The sequence below is a fragment of the Chionomys nivalis genome, chromosome X (assembly GCF_950005125.1).
Source record: "Chionomys nivalis chromosome X, mChiNiv1.1, whole genome shotgun sequence".
In the NCBI taxonomy this organism is placed as follows: Eukaryota; Metazoa; Chordata; class Mammalia; order Rodentia; family Cricetidae; genus Chionomys; species Chionomys nivalis.
This window is the reverse complement of record NC_080112.1, coordinates 112,489,778-112,514,509: the sequence shown is the minus strand read 5'-3', so window position 1 is coordinate 112,514,509 and position 24,732 is coordinate 112,489,778. Positions and strand designations below refer to the sequence as shown.

Here is a 24,732-nt window from a genome sequence, read left to right as displayed (position 1 = left end):
TCATGGATTTCTTGGTTGTGATGGAATTGTGTCAGATCTACCCTTGTCTGTGAAGCTCCTAAACATAAAAGGGATCCATATGAAAAAGGAAATGTCTTAACAAATCTTTCTATGAGGTCACTTTTTGCAGTCTAGCCTTTTGTTGCACTGAATCCCATGAGGAATTCCTATGACCATTTAATATATTTAGTTTTTGTTTAATGTTGCTCAAATTGTTTTTGTCACTTATAATAAATCCTCTTAATTAATTTGGCATTAATGGTTCCCACCAGTATATAAATGCCTTGAGGTTAGGTATTGTATATAATTCATTTTTTCAGGCATCTCTAGTACTGAATACAAAGCTTGGGAATATGTAGCGTTCAATAAATATTCTTTGAATAGAGTTATCATTATCATAAAAGCTATAGACAAATATAATTTCTTTTTAATTCATATTTTATTAAAATTAGCAAATGCTTTTTCTTCCTATTTCTTTCTATTTCCTTTTTAACAAACAGTTTTATTTTCAAATCTTATAGTCCATTTTTTTTTCATTAAGGACACATAGAAAAACACATTTTTGAAAACTGATTATTCCAAATTAGCTGCTGATCAAGGTTTCTCCCTTCAACTCAGTGTACAGTCAGAGTTAACTATTGTGAGCTATTCTAATTTCTGAGGTTGACAGTTAATTAGTATGATGGTTAAGCTAAGCAGCTGAGCACACCTGTGAGAAACTTCCTTGACTGGGTCACTAAAGATATTAAGACCCACTCTAAATTTGGGTCATGCCTTCTCATGGCAGCCCACACAAAAAGATATGGGGGAAGGAATCTTTTGCTTCTTGCCTGCCTTCCCTCACTGTCACTGGCATGTTCACCTATCCTGTTGCTGAAGCACTCCTTCACTGGTGTCAGTACCTACTTCTTTGGGATTCCATTGTAGACTGAAGACCAGCGGCTCTCTAGGAATCCTCTGGGACTCTGCCACAAGACTGAGACTGTTGAGACATTCAGCTTCATGGACTGAACACCTACCAGATTCTTCATCTTTCAGATGGGAGACAACGACTGTTGAACTACATAGAATACAGCCTGTATGCCATTCTAATAAATTCCCTTTTAATATCGGATATTTGGTGTATCAGTTCTGTACCTGTATGGAACCCTGGCTAATACAGATTGTGAAAGCAGGATGGGTTCTAGAGAAACAAAATTTTAAAGATTTTTTTTTGTTGTTGTTTGTTTGAATTTTTTGTTTGTTAGTTTTTGAGACAGGGTTTTATTATATAATCTTAGCTGGTCTGGAACTCACCCTGTATACCAGGCTAGGTTTGAATTTATAACAATCCACCTGTCTCTTTTTTTTTAAATATTGGGAACTGGCTTTCTAATCTGTTACTACCTATAATTACTGAAGCCTCGCTTAGTAGCATGGAGAGCATTAAGTATCTATGGTATGAACTACTTAACGAACTTACCAGGATAGATTCATTTGATTTTCCTGATTGTAAGGAAAAGGGAATTTAGTGATTCAATGCATAAAACATTTGGCAATTTGTGGAAAAATAAGAAAAATAATGATTCTGCCTGGGTGCTTGATGGAGGCGTTACTTTTATTTAATAAAGAAACTGCCTTGGCCCATTTATAGGCCAGCCCTTAGGTGGGTGGAGTAAACAGAACAGAAGGCTGGGAGAAAGAAGCCGAGTCAGGAGTCGCCATGATTCTCCCACTCCAGACAGACGCAGGTTAAGATCTTTCCTGGTAAGCCAGCTCGTGGTACTACACAGAATATTAGAAATGGGTTAGATCAATATGTAAGAGCTAGCCAATAAGAGGCTGTAGCTAATGAGCCAGGCAGTGATTAAAAGAATACAGTTTCCATGTAATTATTTCGGGGCATAAGCTAGCCATGTGGGCGGCTGGGTGCCGGGGACGCAGCCCCACTCCTCCTATTACAACAGGTGCTTTTAGTATATCTGGGTAAATTCATGAAACATAAGAGTGAACTCCTTGATAAAATTAACCAACTTGTAATATCTTCAGATATATGACAAAAGAAAGGAAAGAACTCAGTGACACCATTGAGTGCCTGGCTCCAGATGCAAACAAAAAGACTAACTGTTTATAAGTGTGTCGTGGAAGAGAATCTTCCCAGCAGCCATCGATTTCAAGCTATGGAAAATCAAACCCAAACCATCAGTATAAGATTACTTGTATTTCAATGAAAATTCAAATCCCAGCCTAAGAGGGTGTAAGTGGTTAAATAAATGCACGGTTTAATAAGAATTTTATAACTGGTGATGAAGATGTGTACAAGGAACCCACTGAGGCTGAGAACTTTGCACCCAAAGATTCTGCGGGGCTTAGTTCACCTGAGGAAATAGTCTCTTCACCCTTAGCAGAGGCTATTTCTCCACTCCCACTTACTGCGGCTTTGCCCTCTCCACCTTTGCCTGAGGAAATTAATCCATCACTGTCTGCTGGACTATAGTGATCTTGCCTGAAGGAGATGCCAGACAAAACAATATTGATGTCACTCAGCGCCTACCTATGTGCCTTCAGAACTATATTCAGACTCGAAGCTAAACCTGCTTTTAGGGAGATAATAAGTATAGGCCACGAGGATGTGCAATATATCATTAAAGAACTTAATGATTTTGCTAATTCATGCAAGCAGAAGTCTGAGGAATATATGTGGGAATAGATTTTAAGGACATACAATAAAGGTATAATGGTGGAAGGATCATAAAACTGCATCAGACTGAGTTTTCTGATATGGGCCCTCTGGGTGGAGATTCTAGGTTTAATATGGAAGCTTGCACAACCAAAATTTGTCATAAAATGGTCTATTGAAAAGATGATAGAGATGTTTTGCATTTCTTTGCTGTGTTGACGAAGGAATTTTAAAGTTGTAGGAAACTGCAAGGCTAGAGTGCGTACGCTGTGCAAAGCCCGATCCTTCAGAAAAAGTGTCACTCACTAATAAGATTACATCTAAAATGATGAGAAAGGCCACAGTGCATTTGAAGAACTTTATGGTTGGACTTTGCTTGTGCCCAGCATTAGGATACTAGATACTGTGGCTCAATTGGAGGAATTAAATTCAATGGGTTATAATTGGGCTGTGGTGATACTTTGTTTCTGCTTGAACAAATAAGCTTGCCTGAAGATCAGAGTGTGTAGCTAACCGCACCAGGATCACCACTTTGGTCTGAGGATTAAGCAGAGCTAAGAACTAGTGACTGGCTGCTCTGTTTCTCTGATATTTCAGCTTTCACCCCCTAATATCTGACTCAGGATTTTTATTATTAAAACCAATTAGAATTGGCACAACATTGGGCCCTGAGGGGAAAGGGCCAGGTGGTAAAACTAAATCATCTAAGACAAAGGTAAGTATTGTTATGGCAATGGGAAGGACAAGTGAAGCAATGTCAATAATGGCCTGACCCATAATGGGTAGCATAGGCAAAGTGATATTTTATGGTGGCGATCCTTGAATGGAACTTTGACTAAAGAATTGTGTTTATGTTTTATTATATAATAAAATATTCTTAATTATGTAATAATTGAGAAGGCTACTCTGTTTTATTCAATCTGTTTAAATAGAAAAATTATTGAACAAATCCAAGAAAGGCTATATTGGATAATGACAAGATGGAACCTTGGCTTCTAAAACAATTTCTAGACTTGAACCTATTTGCAAACCCTGAACGTCTTGAATTAAATGATGCCCAGGGTCCTGTGAGGAAGGGACTTTATAAAAATACTTATGAGTTTTACTGTTAGCTTTCTCCAATAAATTCACTGTGGCACATTCCTTTTACAGGGATAAATATACATCGGGGAAAGGAAATAATCAACATTTCCCATGTCTATGGGATATTCTAGGAGCATACATAATCGGTACTGATTCTGGGAGGAAAAGCAAATGTGACCCTTCAGTTAAAGTAGAGGCTTATGCAGGTCAGATAACTAATGGAATTTTGAGTGATATTTTATTCACAGTAATCCCAGTGGGTCCCCAAACATCCTGTGGTTATTTCCCTACTTCCTGAATGTATACTTGGGTTATATGTACTTAGAAGTTGACAGATTTCCCATATTGGTTTCGTGAGGGCTATTATGATTGGAATAGCCAATGGAACTCATTGGAGTTGCCTCTATTAGGAAAAACAATGAATCAAAGACAATACCACATCCCAGGAAGAATTACAGAAACTAGCGCCACCATCAAGGGCTTGAATGACACAGAGGTGATGGTTTGTACCACATCTCCCTTTAACACTCTTACTTCGATTGCACAGAAGACAGATGGATCATGGAGAATGGCAGTTGACTATTGCAAAATTAATCAAGTAGTGGCACCAATTGCAACTGATGTACCAGATGTGATATCCTTATTTGAGCAGATTAACACATCTCTTGGTACATGGTATGCAGCTACTGCCCTAGAAAATGCCTGTTCCTTGATACCTGTCCATACGGATCACAAGAAGCAATTAGCCTTCAGCTGGCAAGGCCAGCAGTATCCTTTTACAAGTTTACCTCAAGGGTATATTAACTCTCTTTCTCTGAGTCATAACTTAGTTTGAAAGGATCTTGATCATCTGTCTCTCCTGCAAAATGTCCCACTGATACACAATCCTGATAACATTATGCTGCTTGGACCAAGTGAGCAGGAAGTAGAAACCACTGTGAACTTGCTGGTAACACAAAGGGAAGCTGAGGATGGGAAACAAATCTAAACAAAATTCTAGGGCCTTCTACTTCAGTAAAATTTCTAGAAGTTCACTGGTGTGGGGGACAGATATTCTTCCTAAAGTAAAGTATAATTTGTTTTTCCTGAACCTTCACACCACCAAGCAGGCTTGCTTGGATTGTGTAGGCAGTACATTCCTTACTAGGGTGTGTCATCCCATCTCATGTATCAAGTAGCTCAGAAAGCTGTTAGCTTTGAATGGGGACTGAAAGAGCAAAAGACCCTTCAACAGGCTTAAGTTGCTATACTACTTGGACAATATGTTCTAGAAGACCTGATGGTACTTGAGGTGTCTGTGTCAGAAAATGATGTTGCCTGGAGACATTGGCACTCACATATAGGCAAATCACTATGAAAACACTAGAAATGTTGAAGCAGAGCTCTGCCATCATTCACAGACAACTTTTCCATTTTAAGAGACAACACTTGGTCTATTATTGGGCCCTAGCGAAAAATGAACATTGGCCACCAAATTGTCAAGCAATTTGAGCTGCCTATATAATAATCTGGGTATTGTCTAACCCCACCCTGAGCCATAAATTGGGATGTGCACAGCAGCAATCTACTATTAAATGGAAGTGATATATATGTGATCAGTCTTGAGCAGGTCCTAACAACGCAAGTTACAGAATGAAGTTGTCTTAATGTCTATGACTTCTACTTCTGTTAAAATCATTTCTGTTCTTAATCATATACCTATAGTCTCATGTAATATGCATTATTAGCATTTGACTGAGGAAGAGGTGATTTGAGCCTTTTTCTTTTTGACTGATCTGTTTCTGCATGCTATGCAAACAATATCCAGAAGTGGACAGCTGAATCATTACAGTTCCTTTCTGTAACAAGCCTGAAAGACATCAGTGAAGAGAAATCTTCATTGTGGGTAGAATTAGTACACAAGATTGTGTATTTTTCCTGGATGGAGTGATGTCCATATTTCCAGTTGTCTGCTGATTCATGTGCGGTAGCCAATGGATTGGCTGGATGGTCAGGGATTTGGAAAGAACATGATTAGAAAATTGGGGAACAAGTACTTGAATAGATCTTTCTAAATGTATGTGAAGAGGCTTGTATAGTAGGAAATTCTCATTAATAGGTAACTTTAGTAGAGGTCGCTAAACAACAGGATAGGATGACTTATTTTGTGGATGGTCAGCATCACTCAACAGCTGTCAACAGGCCCATGAACAGAGGTCAATATGATGAAAATAGAGGTTGTACATGGGATTGACAAATGGGTTTCCACTCACCAAGGTGAACTGGCGACAGTTGTTGCTGAGTGCCAGATCTGCCAAAAACAGGGACTAACACCGACCTTCCAATATGATACCATTCCCAGGGATGACCTTCCATCTACCGGGTAACATGTTGACTATTTTGGCCGACTTCCAATGTGGAAAGGCAAGTGCTTTGAACTTACTAGAATCTTTGCTTATTTTGCTTATGGATTTGCCTTGCTTACACATGATGATTCTGACAAACCTACCATATAGGAACTCAGAGTGCCTTATCTACTGTTATAACATTCTACACAGAATCGCCCCTGACCAAGAAGCTAAATTCATAGGCCGAGAAGTGTGACAACTGGTCTACTCTCCAGGAAGCCACTGGTCTTATTATATTGCCCACCATTCTCAAACAGTTGACTTCACAGAAAGGTAGAATGGCATTTGAAGACAATGTTACAATTAGGGAGAATTAACCTGAATATATGGTAATGTATTTCTCAGAGCCAGAATATATGAGATCCAGGAATGAAGTGGTATAAATGGAGATGGATCCACTCGCTATCACGCATAATGACCCATTAGGAAAATTTTTGCTTCCTGTTCCAATAACTTTAAGTTCTGTTGGGACAGAAATATTGGTTCCAAGTGGGGGGATGCTACTACCAGTAAACATAAAATCTGAGCTAGAAGCTCAGATTTCTGACTGGCCCCTTTGGACTTCTGATGGCCATAAGTCAACAGGCTAAAATAGGAATAGTAGTATTAGAAAAGGGTGATTGGTTTCGGCTTCCAGGTGGAAATTGATTCACTTCTCCATAACAGAGGTGAGAAAGATAATACTTGGAGTGCAGGAGACCTATTAGAGAATCTCTTGTTGCTATCACATTTTGTGGTTAAAGTTAATGTGAAACTACAACAACCCAATTTTGACAGTACTACAAAGAGCACAGACCCTTCAGGAATAAAATTATAGGGCCATTCCTCCTGGAAAAGAACTAAGAGTAGCTGAGGTGGTTGCTATAGGGATATTTCATTTGTATTTTAATAAATAAAGTTTGTCTGAATACCTGAAAACTAAGCCACTAGTATTTAATCCCAATACTAGGGAGTCATATGCCTTTAATCATAGCACTAGAGAGGAATATAAAGTGGGATGAGACAGGAACTAATTCTCTTTTAGTCGGAGGATTTCTTAGAGGTTAAGAGCTCTCTAGTGGCTCCACTGCTTTCCTTTCCTGATCTTCAGGTTTAACCCCAATATTTGTCTCTGGGTTTTTATTAATCTATAGGTTGCTGTGGGTGGAAAAAATACAGAATGGGTAGAAGAAGAAAGTAGTTAGAAATACCAGCTAAAGTCATGTGACCAATTGCAGAAATTATAACTATGATGTGGTTTTTGTTTTCATTTGGAAATCAAGCACGATATAAGGAGATGTCCTTATATTCAAGTTGGCAGGGGGTAGAATTAAGATATCTAATCATAGTTTTTAACTTAACGACATCCAGACTCAACTATGACTCAAACAGCTGGGAACACTTGTGAAGAACTTTCTTGCTTGGGTCATTTGAGTTGGGAAGATAAACCTTAAATCTGGGCCATATCTTGTGGTGACAGGGCACATACAATGACATAGAAGGAAGCTTTTGATTTTGGTCATCTTGTCCTCACTCTCACTGGTAAGTTCAGCTATCCTTTTACTGAGGCATTCCTTCCCTGATATCAGGACTTACTTCTTCAGGATTCTAACATAGACTGAGGAGCAGCTCTATAGGAATCCTCCAGGATTCTAACACCAGGTTGAGACTGCTGAGACAGCCAATATCAAAGATTAAACAACTACAAGATTCTTGGCCCTTCAGTCAGGAGATAGATTTGGCCTAACTAGGTAGCAGCCTGTTCACAACTCTAATAAATCCCCTGTTTAATATATGGATATTCATTGTATAAGCTGTTCCTTCAGAGAATATTGACTAATATAAAGTAGTATTGTTATATAGTTCCAAAAAATGAAGTGATCATTTTTCAGAGGCAAAGTTGCTTGTTAGATAACCACAGGCCTGATTTCATGTAGCATTTCTATCCTTCAAAGAGATCATAGATAATTTATGAAAAATATATTATTTCTTGCTTTAAAGCCCCCAAGCCTCAGAACATGACATGGTTCTTATTTGTCTACTTTGTAATTATGCTCTATATGCTGTGGTTAGTTATCGAAGCTATAACAGTGAATAAAGCAGGCCACATTTCTATCTAGTCTAGTGCTTGATGACACCTTTTGTGAGGTATGACAGTCTAGGACTCAGGCCCTAACAGTTAGCTGAAAAGGGAGTGTGAGAAGGGTATAATGAAAGAAGTATGATATCAAACTGGTACTCAGGCCTCAAGGTTCAGCTAGATAATGCATATGCATTTTTCTTAATAGAAAATTAAGTATTGATAGGTGTTAAAGGATTGTCTTGGGACAAATGGGTAGGACTGAAAAATATAATAGTATACTGATAGTTCTTTGAAAACCTAGAAAAATGTATCCATTTTTGTTACCTGTTATTTTCCCTCCTTGTTCAAATATTCCAACAGCCAAGTTAAGTTTTAGTATAATTCTTTAGGGGTTATAACATGTTACAGATTTAAATTAAATTTACAGTAACAAAACATGGTTGATAAAAGGGTAAAACATTTTTTAAGACTTGGTCTATGGATTAAATGAAAGAAATCAATCTGTTTAGGCAATATTCTGAAAATGTAAGTAGAACCACTAAGTACCACTAAGTCATACAGTATGCATGTGATGGACAGAGTCATAAACATCTTTGATTTCACTTCTTAGATTCTTTTCTGGTTGGTTAACTCACCTAAATTAACAATTTCCTTTATCTAAGCTTGTATGCCTCATTCACAGTAGTGAAACTTTAATCATCCTTAAGTGCTTCATAATATTGTTTCTATAGTATCATCAATAATTGGAAAAAGAACAAAAAGTATAGGAAGTCAGAAACAAAATAAAGTGTCACTGAGACTAACTGAACCATGAAAATAGGATGGCATGGAATCTGAACTGCTGAAACCTATAAATCAAAAATATTTTATGGATTTTTATGTTTCAAATATAGAATATACAAATTCAAGTTAATGAGTTAATGAAATAGATACTCTGCTAGGCATGTTTTCATGAATGGATGATATCAGTGGGAAATAAATAGCTCCATTTACATGCAAACACAAAGTTAAATGAGTTGAAAATTTTTTTTCATTTAAATTAACATACATTTAGGAAAAGAAAAGCATTTACACTCTCAAGCTTTCTCTAAGAAAATACTAAATACAGGCCAGCCCTGATGATTATCAGTTGAGAAGAATTACAGTTTCTACACTAGTGGAACCTTATTATATGTTATAGATGAGATCTCGAGTTATATACTCCTTATTGGAAATAGTAGGAGTCAGCGTAAGCCATACAGGACTCTAAGTAGAGCTGTTCAGTTTCACATCATATAAAATATGATTTAAGAGAGACGGAAGGATTAGAAGATATTCTACTATAAAACGAGTTTATAAATTGTTGTTTAACCCTTCCTCTTGCAAAAAGGGCAGGAGGAGGAAAGGGAAGGGGGAAAAGATGAGATTATGTTACAATTATAACAAAAGAAATAATGAAATAGAGGTAATAGGTCTGAGACTGAAATGAGAGCATCATATAATGATATGTTTGGGGATTTAGAAATGTTGATCCAACAACAATAATAAATATTACTACTGTCTATGTTATAATACCTATTCTAAGTCTTTATATTCTAACTATCGCATAATTTTTAATAAATGTGGTTTGATGAAAGGACCTACCACAAGGTACAAACTGAGTCATGCAAATCATTTACAAATGTTGTTCTCCATATCATTCTGCAAAGGAACAAATTCAATGAGTACAACATGAAAACACACATAGTCATCAATGCCCCCTTCCTGAAGAATTGCAAAAACAAAAATCTTCATTAAATGATGACCTGCCTTTTGCTTTTATTTTTTCTTTTTAATGAAGTATTTGTAATTGATGACATGAATAAAATGCAATTGTAAGGCCAAGATAGCAGCATCTTGAGAGAAGGACCAAGACTATCTGCTAGGCAGCATGAAAAAGTTATGACAGCATCAGATTTATATCACGGTAAAACTAAAGCCATTCTAAATCCAAAACAAAATAACAAAACCAGAACAAGAACAAAAAGGTAGCTATTGTATTTAGGCACGAACCCCAAGACAAATCGGTATTTTTCATGAAAGCATGTATTATTCTTACCCCTACCTGCCTTCCAGCATCTCTTCATAAGCAAAATACACACAATTAAAGGAGAAAAACAAGTCAGTACATGGTCACTAGACTAATCTCTGATAATTTCATTTGTTTAGCCTTATGAGTTCCTCATTATTTGGTAAATATTCATTTTGCAGACTAGGTAGGTGTCATTATTGATTGAGGTAAAAATAACTTTTAGTCAAATATTTCAAAACACTTACCTTGAGTAGAACCAGCTGGAGCCTCCATATCACAACAAACAGGAGAGAACTTAAAGCCTGTAAGAGTAAACATTTTACCAATTATTAATTGTCCTAGTTGTCTATGATTCCTAAAATTTCAACATGAACATTGCATCAAGAATTTTTAAACATAACTGCCTTAATGAAAAATTATCTATGTATGTATCATAAGATTTCCCCATTAATGCATAGAAATCAATAGTGTTCATTGTTTTTAGAGTTGTGAAAACATTAGCGCTACTTAGTTCTTCATTTTTTCCTCATCCCTAAAATAAACCTTCCAACGAGGATCATATACAGATAGAATAGTACAGCCTAGGGGAACTTCTTTCTCAATGTTTGTGTCAACTGAGTGAGCTTACTGCAATCGTTTATGTGAGGGGCCATAACCAGCGTGAAAGAGATGAAGATATTGAAAAGAGACAGGTGTGTCTTTCAGTTGACTAACAGATTACTAAAACTATGGACCCCAAAGAAATGGGAATTTCTCAAGGAATCTCATGCTGGAAGAAGGAAAGGGCACCAGCCAGCAGAGAATCTTGTCTCCCAGAATGAGATTTCAAACAGTTCTGAGGATTAGACTGAAACAAAGAACATGATGCTTTTTGTGCAACTATTTGTTTTCATTTAAATTCTGTTCTTACAGGTATATATAGAATATTGAGTATATTTGTCTAATATCCTCTTTCTCCAAATCTCCCTGTCCCTTTGTTCTCTTAGAAAAATTCATTTCTGTTTTCATATAAAAATATATAAATAATTTTTTGTAATTGTATAAAATCTAGGTACCTCAGATGAGAGTAACATATAGTATTTGTCATTTTAAAATGTTTTAAATCAGTTTGGATGGCATGAATGTGGATAAGAGGGAAATCATAAAATTTTGACAAAGAAAATGATGGGTAGACTACATTAACTTGATTAATAATAATTTAATGTGTCTATTATGAAATGATTTTTGATAGAGGCAGAAGAGCATACATTAAATAAGTTAACTCCTTCCTGAAAACTCAAAAAGCAAAACTATTTCATTTTCTAAAATGTATAAGGAAATCATATATAATTACAATATAATGATATTGCCGTTAGTAGTTATTGTCTGGCAAATGACTGATGTCTTTAAAATAATTGTGTTTGTGAAAAACTTTCATTCTAATGTGGTTAATGTGAATCTGTTTATAAACTCAGAAAGTTAATTTGGATCAAAATAGAGAGCCCCTACAGAGGGTATGTGTGCTATATAATTGTTCATCTCATTGTTCACACACCGATATAAAGCCAAAATACATGAAATGAGTACTTCCTATAATAAATCCCACTGGGGTAGCACTGGAAAATAAAAATGAAAATAAAAGGTGAGTAATGAATAAGACATTCACAATATTGCTGACTACATGAGATAATTTCTCCAGGGGTTCCTTAGAAATGAAGACTATTTTGTGTCGTTATAAATAAATGTGTCTATTTGCCAGATACTTAAATATACCCCTTGTTCCTGGGAACCTGCTAACGTGTATTTGTATTCTGCATGCCAAATGAAAGATGGACAGATATAGGAAGTGATAACAAAGCAAAGGGGGAAAAGCCATTCTTCCTGAATTTCATTTAAATTGCAGATGTAGCTTTCTTACCATTTTCCCCATCAGACTTCCGTTCATGGTCAGTGTCAGTCAAGGACAATGCAGAGTTGGCTCTGCTGGATAGACAGGAACTATGTTCTGACTTCATGCCTCTTATCCACATTCTCAGTGCATGATCGGGTGATGCAGCACCTTCTGTCTCTGTGTCTACATCAGATCCCATGTCCAGCTGGTAGCCATGCCGAGAAACGCCATGCATGTCTGTCTGGTAGCCAGAGCACAAAGTAGGAGGAGTTTCACAGAATTCTATCTCTGAAAAGAAACAAAGTTCAGACAAAAAAAGAGAGTATATAAGTATGAACAAAATCACTAACTTTCACTTTTCTGTCCTCATGTCCCCTTCCCCACTGCTAGTAAGTACGAGTTTTTACAAAGTTAGAATTCTGGTCTTTTATTTATGGTAGCTAGAATTCTGTGCTTATTTTGCACTTCTGTTACTTAAAATTATGCTCTCTTTGATTCTTACAAGGTTCGGGTTAAAAAAAAGCATCCTCAAAATAGCTTATAGCTACAATATTTTGGTTGCACAAAATATAATGAAATAAGTGAGTACAATAAGTATAAAGTATAAAGATGCCCTCTAAAGCAATTTCTCTTAAAAATGAATATATGTGATCTATACAGCACACCTATGCTTAAAATAGCAAAATTATTTGCTTTTCAGAGTATGCCATGTATATTATATATAATCTAATAAGTAATATAAAACTGAGAAAAACATTACATTCAAACAGACTACTCAAATATGTTAAACTCTAAAATTATGAGCAACTAATATTGTTTTCCACTGTCTCTAAATGAGTTTAAGGGATACATTTTGCAAATTCTTTTGTTTTGTTTTAAAGCTGGAAGAAGACTGTATTTGAGCTTAAAGGAAAAAATCCCAGGGTAGGCAGTCTGTAACAACAAACAGCTAGCTAACTGGAGGAAGAGAGTGGAAAAGAGGAAAAACCATGTCATTGACTTAAGCCTGCAAGGACCATCATAGGACAGGGAAAAGAACTTTAGAGAAAGAATAAGGAAGTTCAAGGTGTTTGGGTAAACAGTACAGAAAAAGAAAGAAGGGGAAAAGTTAAGCCTTTTGGAAAATTCAAATAGGGCAGATTCCGGAAGCTAGATGGCTGCAGTTCTGGGAGAAACTGAGTGTATGTGGGGGAGTATAATTATGTCTTGGTCTTTAAACAAATGAACAAACAACAACAACAAAGAAAACATACACAATAGACTTGGCAATACTTCACAGTTTGTATTTTTTCCCCCTTTCCTTCCAAATTTTACAATTTAATGTGGTTGGAATCAGTTACCATGCCATTTAATAAGAAAGAAAATAACACCCAGTATGCTGATGGGATTTTCCCATTAGCCTACACCGAGCAGCAAAACTCCTATTCCTGTTTTTATTTATTTATTTCTACAATATCCAACATGAGCATCATTTCTGCGAGAGGCCGGTGAAGCCCCATCAACCTATTGCTTGAATATCTGGTATTCTGCTTTATAATCAATTTACATTCAATTATGGCAAGGTGTCAAAAGGGGGGAGATGCTTTAACAATCCCTAATAAATTAATGAAAATGGCCACATGCCAAGACATATCATCTGAAATGTCCATGCAATACTTAGATAAGGTCATCCAGGGATGTAGTACACTATATAGGATTTTCTCAGATTGACATTGGAGATGGTACATCAATTGGCCCAGAAAAGGCTTAACTGACTGCATCTAATCCATAAAATGCAAACTCTAACATAAATTCAATTCTTTGAATACAGAAAATGTTTACTCTTAGATCATGTACTAGAAAAAATTTACAATGCGAATTTCTTCGTTATATTAACTGTTTCTGGAATGTAAAAGCTTCCTAAATAAGGGTTTTAGAAACCAATGTTTAACGCCAGTTTAATAACTGTTATGTTTCTAGTACTATGCTTTGTGAAACAGCTATTACAGACAAATAAATCTACTATAATGTATTAGAAAATTTAATAACAATTAACCCTTTTGCAGTTGGAAGTCGCTGCTTAGAATGCTACTTTGAAATTTCACAGATTAGCTTCTTTACAAATACATATACTTTTCTACTAGAATTTATGTCAAGTTCAAAGAAGTGTTTTAAAGATAGTTATGGTTTCACTTATCAAACACAAAACCTTACTAAATCATGCTTTTTCTGCTGTAAGGTTAAAAAGCAAAGTCCATTTTGCTGAATGAAAATCTTAGGAATTTTGGAATAGTCATGCTAATTTTATCATGATTCTTTATTGAATACTACAATGTTGGTGTTGCTACAATAACTTGCTAACAGTCATGTCGGCTCACAACTGTATAACTGTAAGAGAAGAATGCAGCATAGCCTTTTAAACACACATCCTTTCCTTCACCTAGGATTAGCTGTTCTCAAACTTGCTTACCTGAGAATCTCCTGGAAGACTTATTAAAACATAAATTGTTGTACCTTACCCACACTTCTACCCTATTCTCTGGTTTAATGTCTGATACAGCAGGTATGCAGTTGGACAACATAGTTTGAATTTAGGAGGACTTTAATGTGAGGCCTATAGTCATCATAGGAAATACAGTTTGAAAACTTCTGTCCTAGAGGTTTCTCCAAAGTTGATGGGAAAAGGAGAGTGGTGAAGTTACAATAGATTTTGTCATGCCAGCTTGAATTCTGGGAACAAAGAAAGAAAATATTTGCTCTGAATGAATGTGAAATGCCTCCATTTATTTTTTTTCATAGATTCAGAGAACTAATTAGGAAACTCACTTCCCAAAACATTGACTTATATTTAGTTTCCCTCAGGTGATAGCACATGAGAAGTGACTTTCCACTGATTTTTAATATGAGCATCTGAGTCATGGCATTTGTTGAAAAAGATGAGTAAATGCAAATAGACGACCACTTGCCATTCTAGATTGATGAAACACTGGGATAAAAAATTTTTTTCCCCAAGGAAGCACTGACAGATGTAAGCAGGCTCCATTTTTGTTAACGAGATTTATTGTCTGACTCAAAAAGAAATTTGAACATTGACTTGTTCCCTTCAAACTAAATTTCATTTAATATTATCAAAATTGTACAGGATAACCAATCTTTTTTCTATTGGAATTAGAAAACATTTTGAAAACAAAGACTAAATCACAAATAGTCTAATTAAGTAAGTTAGACAAATGTATTCTTTCTTCAACAAACTGTAGTTGGAAAGATCTTTGCAAGCAATTAGTTGTTCTTTTTATGAAGCAGTAAAGGAGACAAAGCTAGATTGAGTGTGAAATTGCAGAGAAAGAAACATTTAACTTGTCACCATAAGTAATGTTCATCTAGCTGCTTTACTTCTTTTTTTTGAAGTCAGAGTTATCATTGCAAAATATTTTCTTAAATACACAAAAGTCCGAATTCTGCCTAAAATCCCCATAGGATGCATTATTTAACAAGCACTTCAATGGACCCTTAGTGGTTGTTTTTAGCCTTGCACACACAACCTTGTTACCTAAAATGCAGCATACTCCCTAGAGGAGATAAAGTTCAACTGGCTTTATTATAGACCTGTTCTTACCAAAAAGCTGTTCACAAGAGAAATAAATGTATACTCCTAAAACATCTAAGGTTTAAATGGCTAGACTGGTAACATGAGAAACTACATTCCAAGAAGAAAATAGGATAGATGTGTTCAATAAGTGTATCTGCAGTCTCATGCATGTATTTCTAATTTTCATTCTAAGAAAAATGTGTTTTTAACCATATTTCAAGAGATTACATAGGAGCGATTAGAAGAGTGAAACTGTAATTTTTAAAATGGGTAATAGGTTTGAAGGAGACATTTCAAAATAAATGATACAAGAATGACTAATAAATGAATAAAAACATGTTTAACACAGTTATCAGAAAAATATAAACTAAAACTACAATCTAATGCAAGCATATGTGGCCTAGGATAAAACACAAACAAACAAAAAGCAGAAATCTCTTACTCTCTTAGTCACTGTTCTATTGGTGTAAAGAGACACCATGACCAAGGCACTCTAATGAAAGAAAGCTTTTAACTGGGGGCCTTGCTTTTAGTTTTAGAAGTTTAGTCCGTTATCACTATGGCAGGGAGAGTGGTGGCGGCTAGACACGGTGTTGAAATAGCTGAGAGCTATATCTTGATCCACAAGCAGAGAAGCAGAGAGAGGGAGTGAGGAGACTGGGGGGTGGGGGACAGAGAGACAGAGACAGAGAGAGAGACTGGACATATTCCCTCCAACAAGGTCACACCTATTCCAACAATGTCAAACCTCATAATCTTTCTAATTCCTTCAAACAGTTCCACTCTCTGGTGACTAAACATCCAAATACATGAGCCCATGGGGGGCAATTCTTACTGAAACAACCACACTTACCAAGTACTAATAAGGGTGGAGAATAATACAAGTCTCATTCACAGATGGCAAAAGCAAACTGGTATACCACTTTGGAAGGCAGTCTAGCAGCTTCCTATAAATTTGATTTGTATTTACCAGGAGAACAGTTGTGCTCCCGGGAGAAACATTTTGCATACATTTGTTTATTGGTGTTTTATTTATAATAGGTACAAACTAAAAATGATGCAATTCTATCTAAAGAAGTAAGCGAATAAACCAACAATAATGTAATTGAAATATTAGTCACCCCTAATAAAGGATGGGATTTTTGATGGACATCAACAAGATTAACAATTCAAATAAGCACCTGAAATAAAAGACAACAGATAATTCATTGACATTCTGTGTTTCTACTTATTAAATATCTTAAAAATATAAATGAATGTATGGTGAATGGTTCTGTTAATGTAACCCAAAACGACTTCAGAAGGAAACAGATTATTTCAAATTACAGTTCCAATCACAACCCATCATTTCAGGGAGGCAAGGCAGGAATTTAAAGCAGGAACCTGAATACAGGAACTCAGTGTTTGTGGGGGGAATGCAACTTTCTGTCTCACCAATTCTAAGGATTGTGCCTAATAGCTTCCTTATACAGACTAGAGATAATGTCTCCCACAGTGAGCTGGGCCCTCTCACATTAATCAACGATCAAGGCATTTCCCCATAGACAGGGCCATAGGCCAATCTGATCTGGGCAATCCTTTAATTGAGATTCACTCTTCTCAGATGACTTTTGGTTGTTTTAAGCTGAAAATTAAAACTACCAGGATATATACCTATTATATTTATTGTGATAACAATTTCACAAATACCAAAGGATCCTTTTGGCAAAGAAGATTTACTATATTTGTTTACTATATTTTTTTTCTGATGGGATTTTATATCAAAAGTCATGAAGACATAGAAGGGGTTTTAAGTCAATCCATCTTCACAGATGGAACCAAGAGTGTCAGATCTGGAAGCAGATCCTGATCCTTTCACCTCAGCTGAAGAAAGTACAAGGAACATGAACTGAAATATTCTATTACTTATATCTAAACCAAGAGACAATTAAGTTAAAGGGTGTATAATATTTTAGTGATCTTCTAGGGCTCAGTATTTTCCTAGGGACATTAACAAATGAAAATCATGTTTAGATTGAAAGTAGGATGAAATTCATCACTACCGAATCTTGCACCGCTACATGAGTCTCCAATAGTAGGGGATCATGACACATTTTGTCACCCTTGGATACTTGTATTGATGAAAAGAAACTACTTAAATATTGAGGTGCTGCATAAAATGAGGTACTGAGTTTTCCATCTGAATACAGAGGTTGACTTTTAGGTGGCAAGTGGGGAAAAGTAATTTATCAAAACTAGAACAGGAAAGTAATATTGTCTACATCACCATTTTTATTGAAATGCTATTTCTATGCTTTTGAAAGTTTCAAAAATTCATTATACTTAAAATTCTACCTATTAACATTCCAAAAATCTTCAAGGCATCATGATCCAGACAAATATTGTGAGGTCAAAGAGCATAGTTATTTTAGCCGATTGAAATTTGGGACATTTAATATATAAAGAGTATAGACTATTTCCAAAATAATGGATGGTAATGAAATTATTGTTTTAAATTTTGTATCATGACAAGTCTTATGAATTGTATAGAAATGAAAGTTATTAAGTACCTATGTAGTTTTTAAAATAAATCACTTGAGGGAATTCAGATTCTTCTATTACAAAATGTATAACAACCTCTTAAAATAAAACTCTAAAGGGCAACTTGTTCTGAGCTCCTGTAACTATAATATGAGACTCTCAGGACAAAATGTAAATGGTCAACAATTAAATAGAAAAAGTTTTGTGATGAATAAGTACACATAGAAGCTAAATAAGTTCTTGTGTTATCATTAGAAAACTCAGTGTATTAGAGTACTGGTGCAGCCTGAGTAATTGCTTGGAATTACTCATTGATTAATATACAGAATATTTAAAATATTAAATATAAAAAAACTGTGTAAATGCTTACTCAGTAAACAATAAAATTACCACTTTACAATCAGCCTACAAATAGAACTCTGTTATAATAAATTCACACAATTGAAAAATATTATTGACCACTTAATAATCCATTACTGGTTTTAGGGAACATGCAATGGTTTATTGCAGTCTCTAGTAAGAAATACAGAGAAGATAATTAGCAGTTCTTGACATGAGACAAATAATTTTCACTACTGGAAACCATTTTCTGCTGATCAGTTTGGAGGCTTTCAAAAGAAAATATCACATTTTCAAACAAATCAGTTCATCCGAGGGTCCTCCAACACAGCTTCCCTGAAAACTCAGTCAATTTCAACTCAAGAAAACAAAAACAAGCAGCCCTCAAGGGTTTTTTTTTAAAGGATTAGTCCAATTTTTTAATTTCCTTTTTTTTTTAATGAAAAGCCTTTATCAATCGTTTGCTGCTGCATGAGGCAGTGAGCAGAAAGAAGTTCGCAAGACTATATTATGTCCTTTGCAAAGTTCCACAGAGAGTCTTTTTGTAGGTCCTATTGATAGCAAAGTAATAAAGGCATGTCATCCAAACCCAACCTTTAGTTTCATACTAGGGGCTCATCAGTCCTGTCTGGGGTATAGGACTGAGAGGAGGAATGATCTGAATGTGTAGGACTGAGGCTTATGGTTGTCTAGGACATACATAAAATAACCATGGTCCCTGAAGCTCTATTTTCTCTTTGCATTTCCAAGTGCTGATGATGCCTTATTTCACTTTCAAGATTTCCCCATCGGTTTGGTATACTGAAAAGGACACCAACAAATCCCTGCAGGGTTTAAACCCGGAAGTATAAACATTGATCATCTGTAAGAAACTGCTACTGCTTACCTGGCAACATCCCAGAACACAGTAAAAAAAAAAAAAAAAAAAAAAAAAAAAACTAATCTGTAAAATAAGAGCCATCATCAGAGAAGCCCAACAAATAACTGTACAAAATCAAAAAAGAGCAATGAGATAGGAACCTGGACGAAATCTACACAAACTCTCATCACACTTAGAGGTAGACCAAAGCAGTCCTCAATCTAAAGAGAGGAAAGAAATTTATTGTGGGAGTAAGCAAGTGTTAACTATTTCCTCAACTAATTTGCTTCTTAGAGAGCTCTTCCTTTTGACTGTATTCACATAAGAGGATTTGCTTAGAAACTAATGCAACAGTGACTGAGAGAGTGACAAGCAGTCTTTGTGGCAAGAGCCTGGAAAGCAGATCAGGGACCATAAAACATAGTGGGATGTCCTGGACAACAGCAGAAAGTTGATCAATGAGAACTTGCACATGCTGGCTTTATTTCAACATTTTGAACAAGACAAGGACTTCCTGGCTTAAATGAGAAATTTTCAGGGCTACTGAACACTGCAAGTACGTGGTGTTCAATGGCCCTAAAAATTTCTCATTTCTTACCTGTGTTGGTCCAATTTTCTGGCTGTTCATAACACTTTGGGACCTGATTCCTTATTGCCCAGAGTGGTCTTCCCGATTTGGTTGTGTATTTCCATTATGCTCACTAAGCATGCGAAGCTGTTCAGTCCGTGTGCTGTGCTTGTGTGTGTGTGAAATTTTAAGCTACATTAATCTACTGTACAATTCCATGTAAGGAGTGACACCGTTAAAGATACTTGGGAGAGCTTCACATATATACTCAAAAGGCAAACAATATGAATTCTGATAGCATTTGTTTTGTGATAAATGAAAAAAATGTCAAGATACCTGAGTGACTGCTCACGAGGAGCTACTGAATAAACTACATTCCACTTTATTGTTCTTATTTACACCTTTCAAAGGCATTCTATTTATGTTTGCCTCTGTGTCATTGAGCATGTCCCGCCAAGCACCTAAGATACTTCTCTTGGATCTTTAACTACTCTGATGCACCTATGCAATCTGTCCCAGCATCCTCAGAAACTTTTATCTAAATGTCCTCCATCCAGTAATTTTAACTTTCACAATAACACTTAGAACCTTATTTTATACTTTTATACACAACTGCATATTTTTCTCATTATTTATATATCATATATTGTCTCTTGAGTTAGACGGTTACCTCCTATACAGTGTAATATTGTCAACATTTCTGATGTCTCTCAGTATTAAAAGCTGTATGTTCCTGGATCATCCAAAAGAAGTAGACTATAGGCAAGCACACTGTAACAAGGGCCCTAGGAATTAGGATTATTTCAATAAATGCAAGGTTGAGTATGAATAGGGGTGACCTGCAAGAGTACAGGTGTCAGAAATTAAGACATACAATTTAGAAGAAAGACTGTCTCCTACCTCCCATAACTAGGGTTCATCGAGAAATCTGCATACACATATTTCCTGACATAATTTCATCTTTTCTATAAACTATAACACTATTATAAGAAAAGTAAATACAGATTAAGAATTTATCTACATAGTTTTAGTCTAACTGTAAATAAATAACTTAAAATTTCTCTTTATGTACTATGTCAATTTCTCGTAGTCAGAGTGAAATTTTGGAACCAGAACTGGACTTTATGGCCAGGGATGGAGGTATTAATACTACTCATAAAAATATAGGCTTATGGACATTTTAATTTGCTTACCTGTAACAATTATTTCTCTATGAATATAAATGACAAGGTAAGTATGTCAACACCTCCTTATACATACATAAATATATATAACCAACAGAAAAAGGTTAATTATAAACTGCTGTGATTTGTGCAACACTAAATAAATTGAGATAACTTCACTTCATCTTAGACAAATTCTAGCCAAAGAATTATTATATGTCAAAATTTTTAAATCAAAAAGAAATATAAAAGTACTCTTAAAAGGGTTAAAATCACAGATATAATGGTGACACATACAAAATGGTTTTGCTAAACAAAAATGCTTAGTAATTCAATTTGGAAGTTGTTGTTTCACTAAATCATCTATGAATTTTCAATAACTGATTCTCTCTGAAAATCTGGCAAGAAAGAAAGGACAGCAGGCTACTATCTATGGATTCAGGGAAATAAACAATTTACAACAATATTAGTCTAATGTAGAGTAAGCCTTCTGGATACTCTGATGGAAATAGTCTCCCAGAGGAATACCATTCATCATAATGAGTTACAAAATCACTTCTTAGGAAAATTCTTCAGAGTTATACTCTAGAATATTGGACTGGAGGGATTTACTGGAACAAGTTAAAAGCTGTTAGTAAAATACATTTAAGCTTTTGTTAATAGGAACTTCGGTTTTCCTTCTCATTAGTCAGTTTTGTAAGTTACACAATGCAGTGATCACAACAGTGAGTTAAGAAAGTATGCTCTTGAGTGCTTTTGATGATGTAACCATCTAAGTGGACAAAGGTTGAGTAAATAACTATTTGGAGACCCATTAGGAAGTTTTACATTTGAACCTCTTTCAAAGTAAAATATTCAATTATGTCTAGTACTTCAACATTCAGTCAGCAAAAACTGACAGAGTATATGCTTTAGTTTGTTCCAATACTTGTTTAAATAACTTGGTTATGCAACAACTGGCCTAGAATAAGTGACTGTATTTTAAAGAGACACTTTATTGAACAGAGTACTAAACCAATGGACACAAGAAATTGGAACTTCTCAGAAAACCTCATGCCTTGAGACCTTAATACAGCCAGAATGGAAACTCTTCTCTCCAGAAAGAGCTTCACACTACAACAGAGACAAATGGTGGGCCAATGGTGCATGGGAATGCACCTTGACCTAGACTGCTACAATGTAAACATTCCATTACATCTCTTTGTCCCTATTTCCTACGATGCCACATTAACTAAATTTCATTGTCTGCGTTTTTACAAATGAACGTGGCTATTCCAGCTGGCTTATAGAGGACAAATAAACAATCATAGATAGCTTCCTGGTGGACAGAGTTGACCCCAGGTTGGGTAGCAACAGCTGTTTCCATTTCAGTCTTGTTACTATCCTTTTTTTAAGGTAGTCTGAGAGCAAATTTGGTTTTAGGACTAGTTAGAACTTCATATTTTACAAACGTAAATGTTTACTTGCTATATGATAGAATGTCCTATCCATCAGTTTTTACCAGAGAGAAATGAAATTGCTTACTAATATAGTAATGCATATTTAAATGCTTATTGCAGGCTTGGTTGGGAGAGGTGAAAGTTGGAAATAACTAATAAGGCCATCAAGAGAAGAAATTCAAATTATGTACATCCACATACTTAGATAGTACTGAGACATTAAAAGGGGAAGAAAACGTATTTACACATAACAACAGCAAACAATATTAAATATTTATAGTGGATAAATGTTAAAGTAATTATCCTGAGTTAAAGAAGCCAAACAAAGCCTGACATGGTGCATACTACAATTCTCATACTGTATGTGTGGAATCAGTAAGATTATAAGTTTGACGCCAACCTAAGCTACAAAATGAGACTGTATCTGTGATAGCTACCATTGTTCGTCAGCCTGACAGAATTTAAAATGGCCCAAGAAGCAGTTTCAGGCAAATGTGAGGAAGTCTTTAGATTAGGATAGGATCTGAGCATTCCTTGAGGTTCTACCTACATGAGGTTCATTGAAATGGGAAGACCTACCCTAATAGAGGGCTGCACCAACCTCTTGGCTTGTGTCTTGTTCTGTATAAAGTAGAAGAAGCTCACTGAGTGAGAGCATTCATCTCCCTTTACTTCTTGACTATGAATACTGTAATCAGAAACTATGCTTTTGTTTCCTGGCTGCCTAGACCCAAACAATCACACAGAAACTTTATTAATTACAACACTGTTTGACCAAGGACTCAGATGTATCCGTAGCTAATTCTTACATCTTAAATTAACCCATTTATATTAATCTATATATTGCCACAAGGATGTGGCTTACTGGTAAGGTTCTGGCATCTTTCTCCTTTGGCGGCTACATGACAACTCCTTGACTCTGCCTACTCTCTCTATCTCTGTTTGTATTTCTCGCCTGGCTTTCCTCTGCTAAGCCATTGGCCAAACAGCTTTATTCATCAACCAATAAAAGCAACACATATACAGAAGAACATTCTACATCAGAATACAATGTGCCAGCTATGTCCTCATACTTAAGCTGCAGGCTTTCCTAACATGTTGGCGTGTATCCTTGAATTTTAGACAAAATAAATACTTCCTTAGCATTCTTTGGCCAGGCATTTTTTTCTTTATGTAATGCTTTTATACATTCTCTGAGAATTTCATAGGATGTGTTTGGACCACATTCATTCCCCTTTTCCAATTTCTCTCAGACTCTCTCCTATATCACTATCTACGCAAGAACCCAAGGTCATGCTGTTACACCAGCTGCGCACACGCGCGCGCGCGCGCGCGCGTGTGTGTGTGTGTGTGTGTGTGTGTGTTTTATAAATGTAGGGAGTATTGTTTTTGTATTGGCCAACTACTCCTTGGGCCTGCCATGGAGTATGGTCAATATATAGAGTGTCATACCATTGAAAGAAACTGACCTTCTGTCTCCTAGTCAGAATCAAATGCCAATAACTCCTCAGCTATGGATGAGAATTTGTGTCCACCTCTCCTACTTCATGCTTGAATTTTCTCTGGCTCTGGTGTTTGTGCAAATTTTCTGCATGCTGCCACAATTTCTTTGAGTTCATGTGTGCATCTGCTCTCCTGTATCTGGAAAACTCTGTTTCTTTGGCATTACCTACAACCTCTGGCTCACACAACCTTTCTGTTCCACTCCTCTGTGAAGTTCCCTGAGCTTTTGATGGAGGAACGTGATATGTACCATTGAGGACTGGACACGCTGTAATATCTTATTCTCTACGAGTTGAACCATTGTGGTTCTCTGTATTGAATGCCATCTATAGTAAGAAGTTTCTAAATTGAGAGATGTACTGCAATGAGTCATTAGGAGTACTTTTAGTGCTATGAGCACTTAGGAAAATAGTAGTAGTAGGTTTCTCCAGGGCCAATGACCTATCTAGCCACCGATTCTTGTCCCCATTAATAGTATCAAGTATGGACTCCACTTCATGGAGTAGAATTTAGATCCAATAAAAAATGTCTGATTAGTTTCATAACATTTATGCCACTATTATACCAATGAATATACCTTCTCAGGAAGGTAGTTTCAATCACACAGAGTGTGGTCAGGTATTTTGTTGCTACATCAAGGAAGGTAACAAATACATAGGAGG

General features: G+C 35.9%; 1 protein-coding gene across 1 annotated transcript in view; it reads right to left on the bottom strand.

The window, feature by feature from the left end:
• Positions 1-24,732, bottom strand: part of Tenm1 (teneurin transmembrane protein 1) — an 836,340-nt gene that overhangs the window by 508,088 nt on the left and 303,520 nt on the right. Inside the window, exons 4-5 of the mRNA XM_057759068.1 lie at positions 12,139-12,399; positions 10,487-10,543 (exon numbers count right to left, since the gene is read on the bottom strand). Coding sequence (XP_057615051.1) covers positions 10,487-10,543; positions 12,139-12,399 — 318 coding nt within the window. The remainder of the gene's footprint in view (positions 1-10,486; positions 10,544-12,138; positions 12,400-24,732) is intronic.